At 30.9% G+C, this 12,495-nt stretch overlaps 1 protein-coding gene and 1 long non-coding RNA gene across 2 annotated transcripts in view; one reads left to right on the forward strand and one right to left on the reverse strand.

Moving 5' to 3' along the window:
• Window positions 1–9,468: 9,468 nt before the first annotated feature.
• Window positions 9,469–11,462, reverse strand: LOC108771989 (uncharacterized). Its single transcript, XR_001940660.1, has 3 exons — window positions 11,345–11,462; window positions 10,278–11,125; window positions 9,469–9,589 (listed from the first exon to the last, which is right to left on the reverse strand). It is a non-coding gene; the product is annotated as an uncharacterized LOC108771989 (long non-coding RNA).
• A 199-nt stretch (window positions 11,463–11,661) lies between these two features.
• wcy (WW domain-containing adapter protein with coiled-coil wacky) overlaps window positions 11,662–12,495 on the forward strand; it is an 11,274-nt gene continuing 10,440 nt past the window's right edge. The window contains exons 1-2 of the mRNA XM_018536695.1: window positions 11,662–11,701; window positions 12,259–12,341. Of these exons, the coding sequence (XP_018392197.1) occupies window positions 12,301–12,341 (41 nt within the window). The 5' untranslated portion in view covers window positions 11,662–11,701; window positions 12,259–12,300. The remainder of the gene's footprint in view (window positions 11,702–12,258; window positions 12,342–12,495) is intronic.

Consider the following 12,495-nt stretch of genomic DNA (forward strand, 5'->3'; position numbering starts at 1 on the left):
ACAATTCATGAATGAATAACATCATAATGTATATATCTTATTTATAACACCCTTCACAATTTTTTTCCAATGCAGTCTATTCAAAGATTTTTTTTTATTACATTCAGATCAAACCCGAAAAGGTGGCAACCCTACATCGCGTTGTGTTTTACCATCTTAGAAGCCTTTAGTATAATATGATAATTTTTGATATCATATGTTCAATTTTTATTTCAATCATTAAATTAGGATTTAGCGTGAGTAATTAAAAATTGGTGACTTCTTCAGGAGCATAAACGATAATCAATCACGCTGTAATAAACAAATGCAAATATATTGGCTATGATAAACATAATTTCTTTATTGTATTTAAGTCTTTGCGATTCAATTCTACTATATTAACAATTTATGTCAAATGTTCTAATCAAACAAGATTTAAAAATGATGACATCGCACATAACGTATAAGTACATCTGACATAAGTAGATCTTTAATATCCTTAAATTGTTATTTAAATAAAGCACATATAATTTTAATTTTTTAAATATCTTTTTTTTGTAACTGCACTACTTAACAAAATTAAAGCATCACCTGTTCCATCCTGCAAAAATAACTAAATTTTAAGATAAAATAACTTCGTCAAAAATCAACGTATGATGTTTAAAAAAGTATTTTAAAACTTGAAATCTGTACTTTTCAGAACAGTTATTTAAGAAACGGTCTTGCCGATATTTCATGAAGTTACACAAAAAATGGAGATGCATCAAACCTCAAAATTTTTTACGAAAGGATGTAGCAGGATAAGAAGGTGATTTTTGACCACAGCACGTAATCGATTGCCACAGGGTGTAAAACTAACACACTAATGAATGAAAGAATAATTTGTGCAAAGTTTCATCCTACACCGTTTCGAGATATCGAATAAAATGTGATTTTTCATTAGTATTTTTTTCTCCGTTAAATCTAAATGAATCTTTACCAAAAAATCATGGGTATAAAGGGTACTAAAAAGATTAGAGTAAGAATTTTTTGTCATTCTTGGCTCAAAATTCTGTTTTTAAAAAATTCAAAAATTTTAAAAATTACATTTTTCATATGATCTAAATGTTTGACCACTTTTAAAATAATTCAGCAACTAAATCTTATCATAAATTATATTCGTGATTTTTTTCAGATTTTTAGATTTTGTGGAACATACAAAGAAAAATATTAAAACCGTTTTTTCACCATTTTCCGACCTAAAATGTATATTAGTTAACATATTTTAAATTGTTTTAAATATAATTTTACTTACCTTCGATTTCACTTCTGCAGAAAATAGTTTAAAACTTTAATATTATAGAAGATTAAACAACGAGATTAAACAACAAGAATTCCATTTTTTTCTTCTTCAGAAAAATTAATTTAACTAATTTCAGCATTTTTTTTTAAGCAAAGACCAATTTTTTTAACTTTGATAAAACATGATAAACATGATTGTCTTATTCTTAATACAATATCAAAAGATTTCAGATTTTTTATCCACAAGACTATTTATTAAATTAGTATAACGTATACGTTTTGATCCACACACTTTATTTACACCCTGTGTCGGCTCTTATAGGCATTACTTATTATATTAAAATTAATTTTGTAATGTGTGTACATATAAAACGCATTTTGGATTAAATAGTCTTTTGTATTTTGGATTAAATAGTAGATAAAAAACCTGAAGTCTCTTGACATTATATTAGAGTAAGACAATCATGTTTATCATGTTTATGTGCTTAACAAAGTTAAAAATTGGTCTTTGCTTTAAAAAAATAAAATTAATGCTGAAATTAATTTTTTTGGAGAAAAAATGAAATTCTCGTTGTTTAACCTGTGCGAACTCTATAATATTAAAGTTTTAAACTATTGTCTATATAGAAGAATCGAAGGTAAGTAAAATTACATTTAAAAACAACTTAAAATATGTCAACTAATATATTGGGAGTATAAATTAGTTCGGTCCATTTTCCAAAAGATTGCTCCGACTGTTGTGAATGGTTCATAGTGACAGCTGATTTTGGCGGTTTCAGAGAGATTAGACTTCTGCTAATAATATTCAGTTTATATCGCTTTGAGTTTCATACAAAAACCTTGATTTTTACTGTTTTAAATGTCGAATTTTGTTTTAACCAAGCAGCGTTTGCGGGAGGTTTTAATTTTCTTCTTTAATTGGAAGAAAAGTGCAGCTGAAGCTCATCGAATGCTTGTCGAAGTTTACGGTGACACTGCTCCAACTGATAAGTTATGTAGGGAATGGTTTCGACGTTTCAAGGATGGAGATTTCAGCGTTGAAGATAAGCCTCGCTCTGAACAGCCAAAAAAATTCGAAGACAAAATTAGGCATTACTCGAAGAGCAGATTAGAGTCAAACGCAAGAGGAGTTTGCAAAACCATTGGGAGTAACTCAACAAGCTGTTTCTGTACGATTAAGAGCCATGGAAACACATGGGATTCATTTTGAACACAAAAAAAGCGGACCGAATTAATTTGCACTTCCAATACATTTTAGGTCGGAAAATGTCGAAAAAACGATTTTAATTTTTTTTTTGTATGTTCCACCAAATCTAAAAATCTGAAAAAAAATTACAATTATAATTTACGATAAGATTTAGCTGCTGAATTATTTAAAAGTGATCAAACATTCATATCATATAAAAAATGTAATTTTTTAAATTAAAAAATTTTTTAAAACAGAATTTTAAGCCAAGAATGACAAAAAATTCTTACTCTAATCTTTTTGATACCTTTTATAACCATGATTTTTTTGGTAAAGATTCGTTTAGATTTAACGGAGAAAAAAAATACTAATGAAAAATCACATTTTATTCGATATCTCGAAACGGTGTGACTCTTTTGGGATGAAACTTTGCACAAAATATTCTTTCATCAGTATGTTAATTTTGTCCCCTGTGGCAATCGATTACGTGCTGTGACCGAAAATCACGTTATGCAATACCCTTTGAGAAGTTCCACAGCGCAAACTAAAAATTGTGCACAAATGCGGTTTACAGCTTTCGAAGGACTAAATCTTTACCTTTAATTTGCTTTTTTTCAATCTTTGTACGATTTTTTTTCACCGAGTTATTCAACGTTGAAGCAAAAATTACCTCATTTACTTCAATATTGAATAATTCGGTAAAAAAAAATCGTACATAGATCGGAAAGAAAGTAAATTAAAAATAAAAATTCATTCTTTCGAAAGCTATAAACCGCATTTGTGCACATTTTTTAGTTCGCGTCGTGGAACTTTTCAAATTTAGTAAAAAATTTTGAGGTTTGACACATTCTTCATTTGTTTATGAAATATCAATAAGATTTTTTTGTAACGTTTTTTGAAGTACCGGTTTGAAAAGTAAAGATTTCAAGCTTTAAAATGCTTTTTTAAACATCTCTATACGATGATTTTTGATGAAGTTATTTTATCTTGAAATTTGCCTATTTTTGCAGAGTGTAACAGGTAATGCTTTAATTTTGATGAGTAGTATTATATACGAAAATGATTTGAATTTGGAATATTTATATTTTAGAAAAATCGAATCGCAAAAGGCTGGAATATATTGAAGATCTCACTGTAAAACTCGTTATCTCTAATAAAAGGTTACCCAGAAAAATTTGATATTTATAAAAATAATAATGGTTATAGCAATATCAAATATCAATTATATCTATAGAGAATTAAAAAACCATTAATATAGTTTAAAATTTATATTTTACAAATGCCTCTTTCTAAAAATATTCTTGTAATTTACACGTAAATTTTCATAATTATAGGAAAAACTAATAATTGCAATTTTTGTTTATTTTTTAAATTATAAAATCGGAATTATGGAGATAGCTGAGTTTTGAAATGAGAGATTTTACATAATAAATATACATTACACTCACCCACTGCATTTTTTCATATTCGCATATACATATAAGCTCTGAAAATAAAATAAAGGGTCAGTAAATATAAATATTATATTTATTTATATGATTCAATAATAATATGTACTAATGAATTATTAAGCCAATAAATACTATCTTCTTACACAAGTTTCAATTATCTTCAAATAGATGATTTAAATACATTACTTATATCAATAATTTCTTGCTATGATTTTAAATAACTTTATACATACAATTTAATATTGCTTCCTATACAATTCTTAACATTTAATTTTCGTAATTTATTGATATGTAAATAAAATTTAATATATCTTTGTTTCATGATAAATATTAAATCAAGAAGACAATGTTCTAAATATTTTACACACATCTGTATTTTACATACAGGTGTCCGGAATTTAAATATACCAAAAACTTCGAGAGAGTGTGTAAGGAATCGATAAATAATTAAGAAAAAAAGTCCTGTCGAAATACACTTGTTTTTGCTTTGTTTTGGAGAAAATCGCAAAAACAACAAAACATAATTGCTTCGTTCTTAAACGTGAAGGAATAGTGTCTTTGCCACTCCGATTACCTGATCTGACACCATTGGACTTCTTGGAAGAACTTAAAGCAAGAAGTTTGTTCGTTGTCAATCAATTCAAGAGATCAATTAAGAAATCAAATCAAACCTACAGTGCACTAAATATCACTAGATCAGTATTTGGCAACACGAGCTGTCCGTAATGATGATATGCTTGCATTTCTGCAAGCATTTTAAATAATATCTACATTAAGCAAGTGAATAAATACAACATGAATAAGTAATAAAAAAGTACAAAAACGAAAGCTACGTTTTGTCTTCTTTACGATTTTCTTCAACACGAAACAAAAACGAACATATCTCTACAAGACTTGTTTTCTAGTTTATCGATTTCTCTATATATTTCCGAAGTTTTGATATTTAAATTCCAAACACCTTGTATAATGAAAAATTATATTAGTCTTGTATTCAAAGTTTGATATGTATTGTTGTACTCATTAGTAGAAGTTTTTAAATTTAAATTTATCATATATTAAAATTTTGCAAAATTAAAATAAATGATAATTCTACAAATATAAATAGTTTTAAACACCACACAGTAATTTTTATAAATTAAATTATTGTTTGATATAGGAAGACAATATTTTTCGGAGATGTATCATATATAGCTTGTGTATATGTGTGCGCGCGCGTGTGCACTTGTAATGTTTCACAGATTTTATAAGTCTAATATAAGTAATGTAATAACATCAAATAATAGTATGGGATTTTAAAATATATATTTAATTATTGAGTTACCTTTTTATTGTAGAAAATAAAACTTCTTTCTCGAACATCGTATTGAATCAGACTAAACAACGTTTTTTTTTTTTGTAGCATTTAGAAGGGACAAAACTATAGATACGATCTTTCTTTTTTCTTCTTAGGTGCTTTTTCAGTGGATGGTGATTTGATATATCTAACAGTCTACTTCTTAATGATATTTGTTATTTTACGGTTTATGGTCTCAGTTATAATTATCATGATGTAGTCTTAAATTGCTATTAATATTCATTCAAAATAAAACTATATCTTATACAGTTGCATAAAATATTCAAGCAGATTATTCCTCTTACGACAGTAAACAGTTTGTTAACGGCATATTTCAATGGATATATGCAGAAGTAAATAAAGTTCTTTAGAAACTTGATGTAGCTCATCTCTCTTGAAGTTGGAAATTTTTCAATATGACTTTTTCGTGAACATCGTTATTGTTATTGTATTTTTTTTTCTTCATGGTTTCTCTTCAATAAATAACAATCTGTTACATTTGATAGTTTGCAACAATCTGTTATATTTGATAGTTTGCAACTTAGTGGCATTCGAAAACGTACAATTATATTTCGAATTTCAATTAAAAACAATCAAAATCGTTCAATGATGAAAATCTGGAAATATAGTATGGAGTATCTGGAGACAGAAGTGTCTTTGCTCTAATAAGTATGTTACGCAATATGATGATCTGAGGCAGAATCTTTTCTTTTGATATTGTATAATTTGACAGTATTTAAAATATTCTTGGACATATAAAATTTGTTCAAAGATTGATCCAATCTATCCTTCAGGATATGAAAGTCTTCAACATCTTCTTTCTTGCAAACATAAAAATATTTATTTATGACGTCATAATGTTTAATTTATCAGGAAGAATATCGAAATTCCATGACTTTTTGAAACCTAAAAGAGCGATTTCTAAATTAACAATATATATATATTATATATATATATATATAAATATATATATATTTAGCATTGTGATGAAATTCGATTTACTAACATAGGTTTATTGGACTTTGCTAGCAATTATAGAAAGATATTATCAGAATTAAATAAGAAATTACCAGGTTCATACTACTATTAATAGCATCATTTTGATTATTGCATAGAACGTTTTTTTTTTGTTTGTTAAATAATGTATGTGTGTGTATATATTTTTAAATTAAAACAGAAATTCTTGAGGTAGGAAATTAATGGTGTCATTCGATAATAAATCTTCCAAAGTTTGAAAATGTGAGATATCTTCACTAATATCTTCAAAATCATTTATACAATTAGTTTTCATTGCTTCATTAACTTCGTTTGAATCTACTTCGGAAAAATCGGTATAAAATTCAGAAGACATTAAAATATCGCAATCGCTTTTTTCTCGTTCCTTCATCGTATCTTCATAAACACATTTTCTTCTATTATCAGAATTGACGTGCCGACTATCCATTGATGACTCTATAGCTTCGTCTTTGATAAATGTAGTTGAGACAACACAGTCCTTAGAATTATTTAGTACATCAGTTAAATTAATTTTGGGCTGTTCAGGTTGCCAGAAAACATCTTCCAGAAGAGTTTTATTTTGAATATCATTTACAAAATCATGCTCCAAGTCTACATAATTACTTGTCATCTCGTCAGTTTCTTCTTTTTTTGGGAAAATTTTTTTCAAATTGCAATTTACTTCTACATTGGAGGAATATAATCGATCATTTAATATAGAAGAATCGCAATCGCTTTCTTTTTGTTGTTTAGAATATTTACTATCGTAATCATTTATTTTTACAAAATTACCAAAATTGACATGTTGGTTATACGATGGTGGGTCTACAATTTGATCTTCAGTAAATGTAGATGAAACACATTTGTCATCGGATTTATCTAAACATTGCACTCTCTTTTCAGCGTGTACAGTCGTGACACGTTTATCAGTATGATTCAGAAGATAAAAATATTTATTGCAATCATTACTTAGTGCATAAATTATATTTGTGTCGCAAGTCAATTTGAAATCGTTTTCATTATCGTTAAATGTGTTATGCAGATTCCCTTGTGTTTTTGCCACGATAACGTCATCATTAAAAAATGATTTACAATCAATTTCTGTATAACACTTTGGACATTTATTAACTTGACATACTTTTTGTTTTATCATTTCCGTAATTTGTGAGCTACGATCAGTTATAAACTTCAAGTTAGTCATTATAAAGTGATCAGTAACATGCCTTGTATTGCAACACGGGCACGATTTTTGTATCGCACAATCCGTGCTTGTTGGTAATTCTTGCTTAAAATCAAATTGATAATTCTGCTGATCTGCAACATTATTTTGGCACGTTTTGAGTAAAGGTATTGTCCCAATGGCACTTTCTTCCTGAGATGTTAATGCACCCTTATTTTGTGTTATCAAATTGTCACATGAACTAGTTATATCTCCTATTGTCATATGAGACTCTAAATGATTTTTTTCTTCCAAGTTTTTGTTATCTTTATTAGAACATTCTTTAACATCGGAATTCGTAAGCTTGTTTGAATATTCTGAAGAATTGATATGCTTTTTGTTTCTCACGTCTTTTATAACTTTCACAAATTCCGAATTTTGTTTAGTCCTTTTTCTTTTTACTTCATCATCTCCAGTTAAATCAATTAGTATAGTTTTTCTTGATTTGTTAATTTTTTTCAATGATTTAAGGCTTCTTGATCCACTTTTTTGTAAATTTTGAATTTCCAAACATTTATTTTTATTATTTTTATTATTTGGTAGAGAATTATTCTTTTGCAAACCACCTAAGCATTTATTTATTTTCTGTTCAGATGTTTTATTTCCATTAGAATTATTCGTATGAAATAACGAATTTGTCTGACGTTTCTGAAAAAGCAGTATTCCACACGTTAAAATTTGTATTATACTTAATAAATGTAAAAATCTTCATATATATAATTTTTGAGATGAAGCACTATTAATAAAGATCTTACCTGAGACTTTAAACAGTTCTGATCAGTATGAATTGGTTTGGTACAATTTAAACCTGTACAGTTATCCATTTTATCTTCAAATAACAAGAATTGTTTATGAACTTGCTTTATATCAAATAGGTTTGATTGTATTAACCATAGTGTTTCATTTTCTTGACCCGTAGGTGGTGTAGGCACAAATTTCAATAATTCGTCTCGTAATTTTGGCATACGCGGTCCTAGCAACATTAGGGCTAATTTATTAATTTTTTCCTTTTTGTCAGAAAGATTTAACTTCTTTGTTGTTTCTTCCATTTTTCTCCACATTTTAAAGGCGAGTAAATATCTAATATAAGCTACATCATCGGTTATAGACGTCGTCTTGGTTTTGAGATTAGTAAAGCTCTTCCTATGTAGAGAAAATATAATAATCTGTGTTATCTTAATGTTATCTATGAAATGTCTATAATATAATATGATAAAAAAATATTTACGTACATAAATATATAATTGCATACTTTTGTATATTTTTTTGTCGCGTGTTTATTTCTAAGTAATATCCTGAAAATATGTTCTTCCGAGTTATCTGTAAACAGTTTAATATCAGAGAATTTACTCTTACTCTCGTTTTATCCGCAGTCAGATCAAATCAATTTTTGACACTTACTTAAATATATGTACAATGCTGCAAGAATCTTTGCAGCAATTATTTTAGAAGAATCTTTAACGACGTGACTAGAAGTTTTTAACTCCATATTTATATACACATTTAACAAAGCTGATATTTTATTTAAATATTGACTATAATCTGTGTTCTGAGAAAAAAAAAGATAAAAGATTAACGATTATCTTATATTTATATTTCTATAAAACAAAAACAAAAAATTAGGATTAATAATACCTGTTGTTTTATATCAAGCCAATACATGTGAAAGAATATTAACATTTTACTAATATGGTTTTTCATCAAATCAATTTTATCATTACATTTGACAGTGCTTTCTGCTACGCTAGAAAGAATATTCCTGAAATACAACAAAATTACATATCTTTTATATATACCTTATTCTCAACTCCCAACCTGTTTATATATGAATGAAGTTTCTACTTGTGATTTAGCAATATTGAATTGAATCTTCATAATGATGTAAATGGTAATCTTACTGTGTGTAAAAGAAAAGCAATCGTTTCAAATGTTCATAATTTCTATTTCTTGAACATGAACGTAGGACTTTATTAAATTTTGGTAACCATAAAAGTACTTGTTCAATTTTGTTATTATCTTCCAATTTGACGTCTTCCAGTTGACTTTTTAAACATTTCTTTGTATTTTTATTACTTTCACATTTAGAATTAGTATCCATAACGATATCTTCCTCTGTAGCTCTGTAGATTTACAGCATAAATTCTCTGCAATTATAAAAAGGCTTACAGCATGTACAACACAATAATCAATATTTAATATTTTTAATTTGTATACGTTAATGAAGCTTGTTTTTTTTTTATAAACATCTTGTATCAATTAAGTTAAATACAGGAAGATACAAGTCATAATTATTGACTATTATAATTTGTTTATAAATTTTTACAAATTTATAAAAAAATAAGTTTTTTTTTGTTACATACATAAGAAAAAGAGATTACTGTATTAAATATCAAAATTTAAGTTTATTTGACTGTTATCCCTTTAAATAATTATTATTATTAATTAAATGTTAAAAACTGTTTTTTCCATGTATATTTATAATAGTATATAAATAAATTATTTTTATGAAAAGTAATATATAAGTATTAAATGTTTAAAACAGCAAAACTGCAATTATGTAAAAATTTATGTTATATATATAGTAATAGAAAGGTTAAATTACTGAAACTAAAAGAGTAGCAAATGATAGAAATATATCTAAATGTGTTGCAAGAATTCCGTAGCCTCGAATATCGTATCGTGCGCGTACGGACCTCAATATCATTGCGGCACGCGATATGTTTCATGTATAAAATTATCATGCAGTGATCTCGCGTTCTAGCAAGGAACGAGAGGGTCAGAAGGGAAATGCGCAATTTGAAATCGTTCGAAAGAAAGGACTCGTCGTCTTACAGCGTTTGTCGCAGATTTCCGACGTGACGGTAATCCGCCGTGCCCTCTTGGCGTGTAGTGGCCTATCAACGTGGAGGCTCCTCTTCCCGGTTGAGCGAGTTCTCTTCCTGGCCGAGTCTCTTCCACGTCGCATTCAAGTCGCATCCGAATCACGACGTCTGGCGTAGGCCGTTTCTCCGTCCGCAGCTAAATCAAGTTAAATCGGTCGTCCGTGAGGCTGCGGCATCTTCCGAGATTCACGACCACTAAACGACTAAATGCGCAAGGCAGAACGCGTTCGTACTCCGCTCGTTAATCGCTGTTGACCGCTGTCAACAGTGTCAACAACGGTACACTTCGCTCGCTCGTTCTTCCTTTGTAATTTGTATTAGCCTTGGTTTCCAACACGGGTTCGTGTCACAGGGTTCACTCAGCCAGTGATGTTTCAGAGACAGCACTCGTTCCCGTTGATTCCCGGTTCGCTCGTTGTGCAGCTCGGCCAACTACGTTGACTGCAGTTGACTGCCGTTGACAACGCGCCGCCTGTCGGCTGATATTCGCGATTTGTCAAGGTTGCGTTTGGTTTGCACGTTTTTATACGCTTTAATTAACCGTCCAAATAATCTCTCGCACGCCTCGCATTTATTGGCGTTTTACAAGTACAAAATTCGCACAACGTGCAAATGTTGCTGTCAGATATTCGTCAGATGAGAAGTTAGCTGGATATCAATCGACAACATGCACGCATGTATGCGTTATACTGGCATCGTACAAAACATTTTATCTGGGCGCCTCTAATTATCCTTTTGTCTCTATGATCGTTCATTATAGCGAACTGTAACGAACTCGATTGAGTGCACTCGGTAAACCTGCAATTAGACCACGAAATCTTCAATACATTTTATTGTGCTGTTAGTAAAGTAAAAAAAATCTGTACTTAACAATTGAAAATATTTATTTTTTACTTTTAGACAGGGTTAAACCAGTGTACAATAGCTTTAATATGCACTAATGCGTCCAACTGAATGGACGTAAGACGAGGTTACAAGCGTAAAAGCGATGAAAGCATCTAAATCGAACGCAACTACCTAAGTTGGCTTAATGATGTTTTTACTGTTGGTTGACGTTACATGCTCTAACAATAATAGAGGCATACAACGTCATTGATCTATCACCCAGATCGGTGCGGAACCCGCTCAGGCTGAAAACGCTACAAGTTAGCTGAAGGTTGCCAACCGCTCGACTGCGCAGACGTGAGCATTCGCGACGCTTCTCGGCTGCTGCTTCTCGCGTCGCCGCCGCCGCCTGCTGCAACGCCGCCGTATGCAAAACGCAGGTTGCGCGCGCACGTTCTGCGCAGTGCGCGAGCCGTCCGTCACCGTCGCGTCAGGTGTGTGCTCGATAATCTCGATGATTCGATATTCGCGACGACGCGACGTGTGTACGTACGTGGACTGGCGACGACGTTAGATATTCCCCGCGGAGGTGCGTGCGGATATTATAAATCCTACTAGAAATTAATTCTTTCCGATAAATGCAATTTTTTCACGACTCGTATTCGCGACATTCGCGTTAACAAATCGCAAATCTTCTTGGGGGCGCGTTTCCTGCGAGATTATGGATTCCCGGAAATTCACAATTGGCGCAAACGGTTCTGTATGCCGCCGCCGCATAATAATATCGTTGGGCGTATCGCTTGTGTAAACTCTTGGCATTCGCTAAAACGAGTTGGTTCAGTGCCGTTCACACGTATGTACGTACATATATATATGTACACATTTATGGAACTAAACAATATCCGCCGCGCACCTTCGAGCCCCACGTCCCTGGACGTGACCGGAGCTCCCCCACCAACGGGGTGCGCGCACGCCGTCGCGCGAGCGTTTCGTCCAAGTCGCCCGGCAGCGGCCGAGCACGTATGTGACATGGCGTCCGGGTAGAAAGAAAGTTAACTGCTAAATAAACGTTAATGTTGTTTTTATGACACTGACCGACCAAAAAGGGAACATCCGAGGCCGCGAATTTCCCACAGACACTGGCATTGATGGTAATGCATGCGAGGAAACCGCAAAGGATCAGCGATGGGTAGGGCTCTACCGTCAAATATCCGATACTGACACACACGGCTAATCTTTCTCTCTCTCTCTCTTTCTATCTATCTATCTCTCCTCTCCCTCTCTTTTGCTCTCTCTCTCTCTCTCTCTCTCTCTCTCTCTCTCTCTCTCTCTCTCTCTCTCTC

This window comes from Cyphomyrmex costatus, unplaced genomic scaffold (genome assembly GCF_001594065.2).
Source record: "Cyphomyrmex costatus isolate MS0001 unplaced genomic scaffold, Ccosl1.0 scaffold100, whole genome shotgun sequence".
Classification (NCBI taxonomy): domain Eukaryota; kingdom Metazoa; phylum Arthropoda; class Insecta; order Hymenoptera; family Formicidae; genus Cyphomyrmex; species Cyphomyrmex costatus.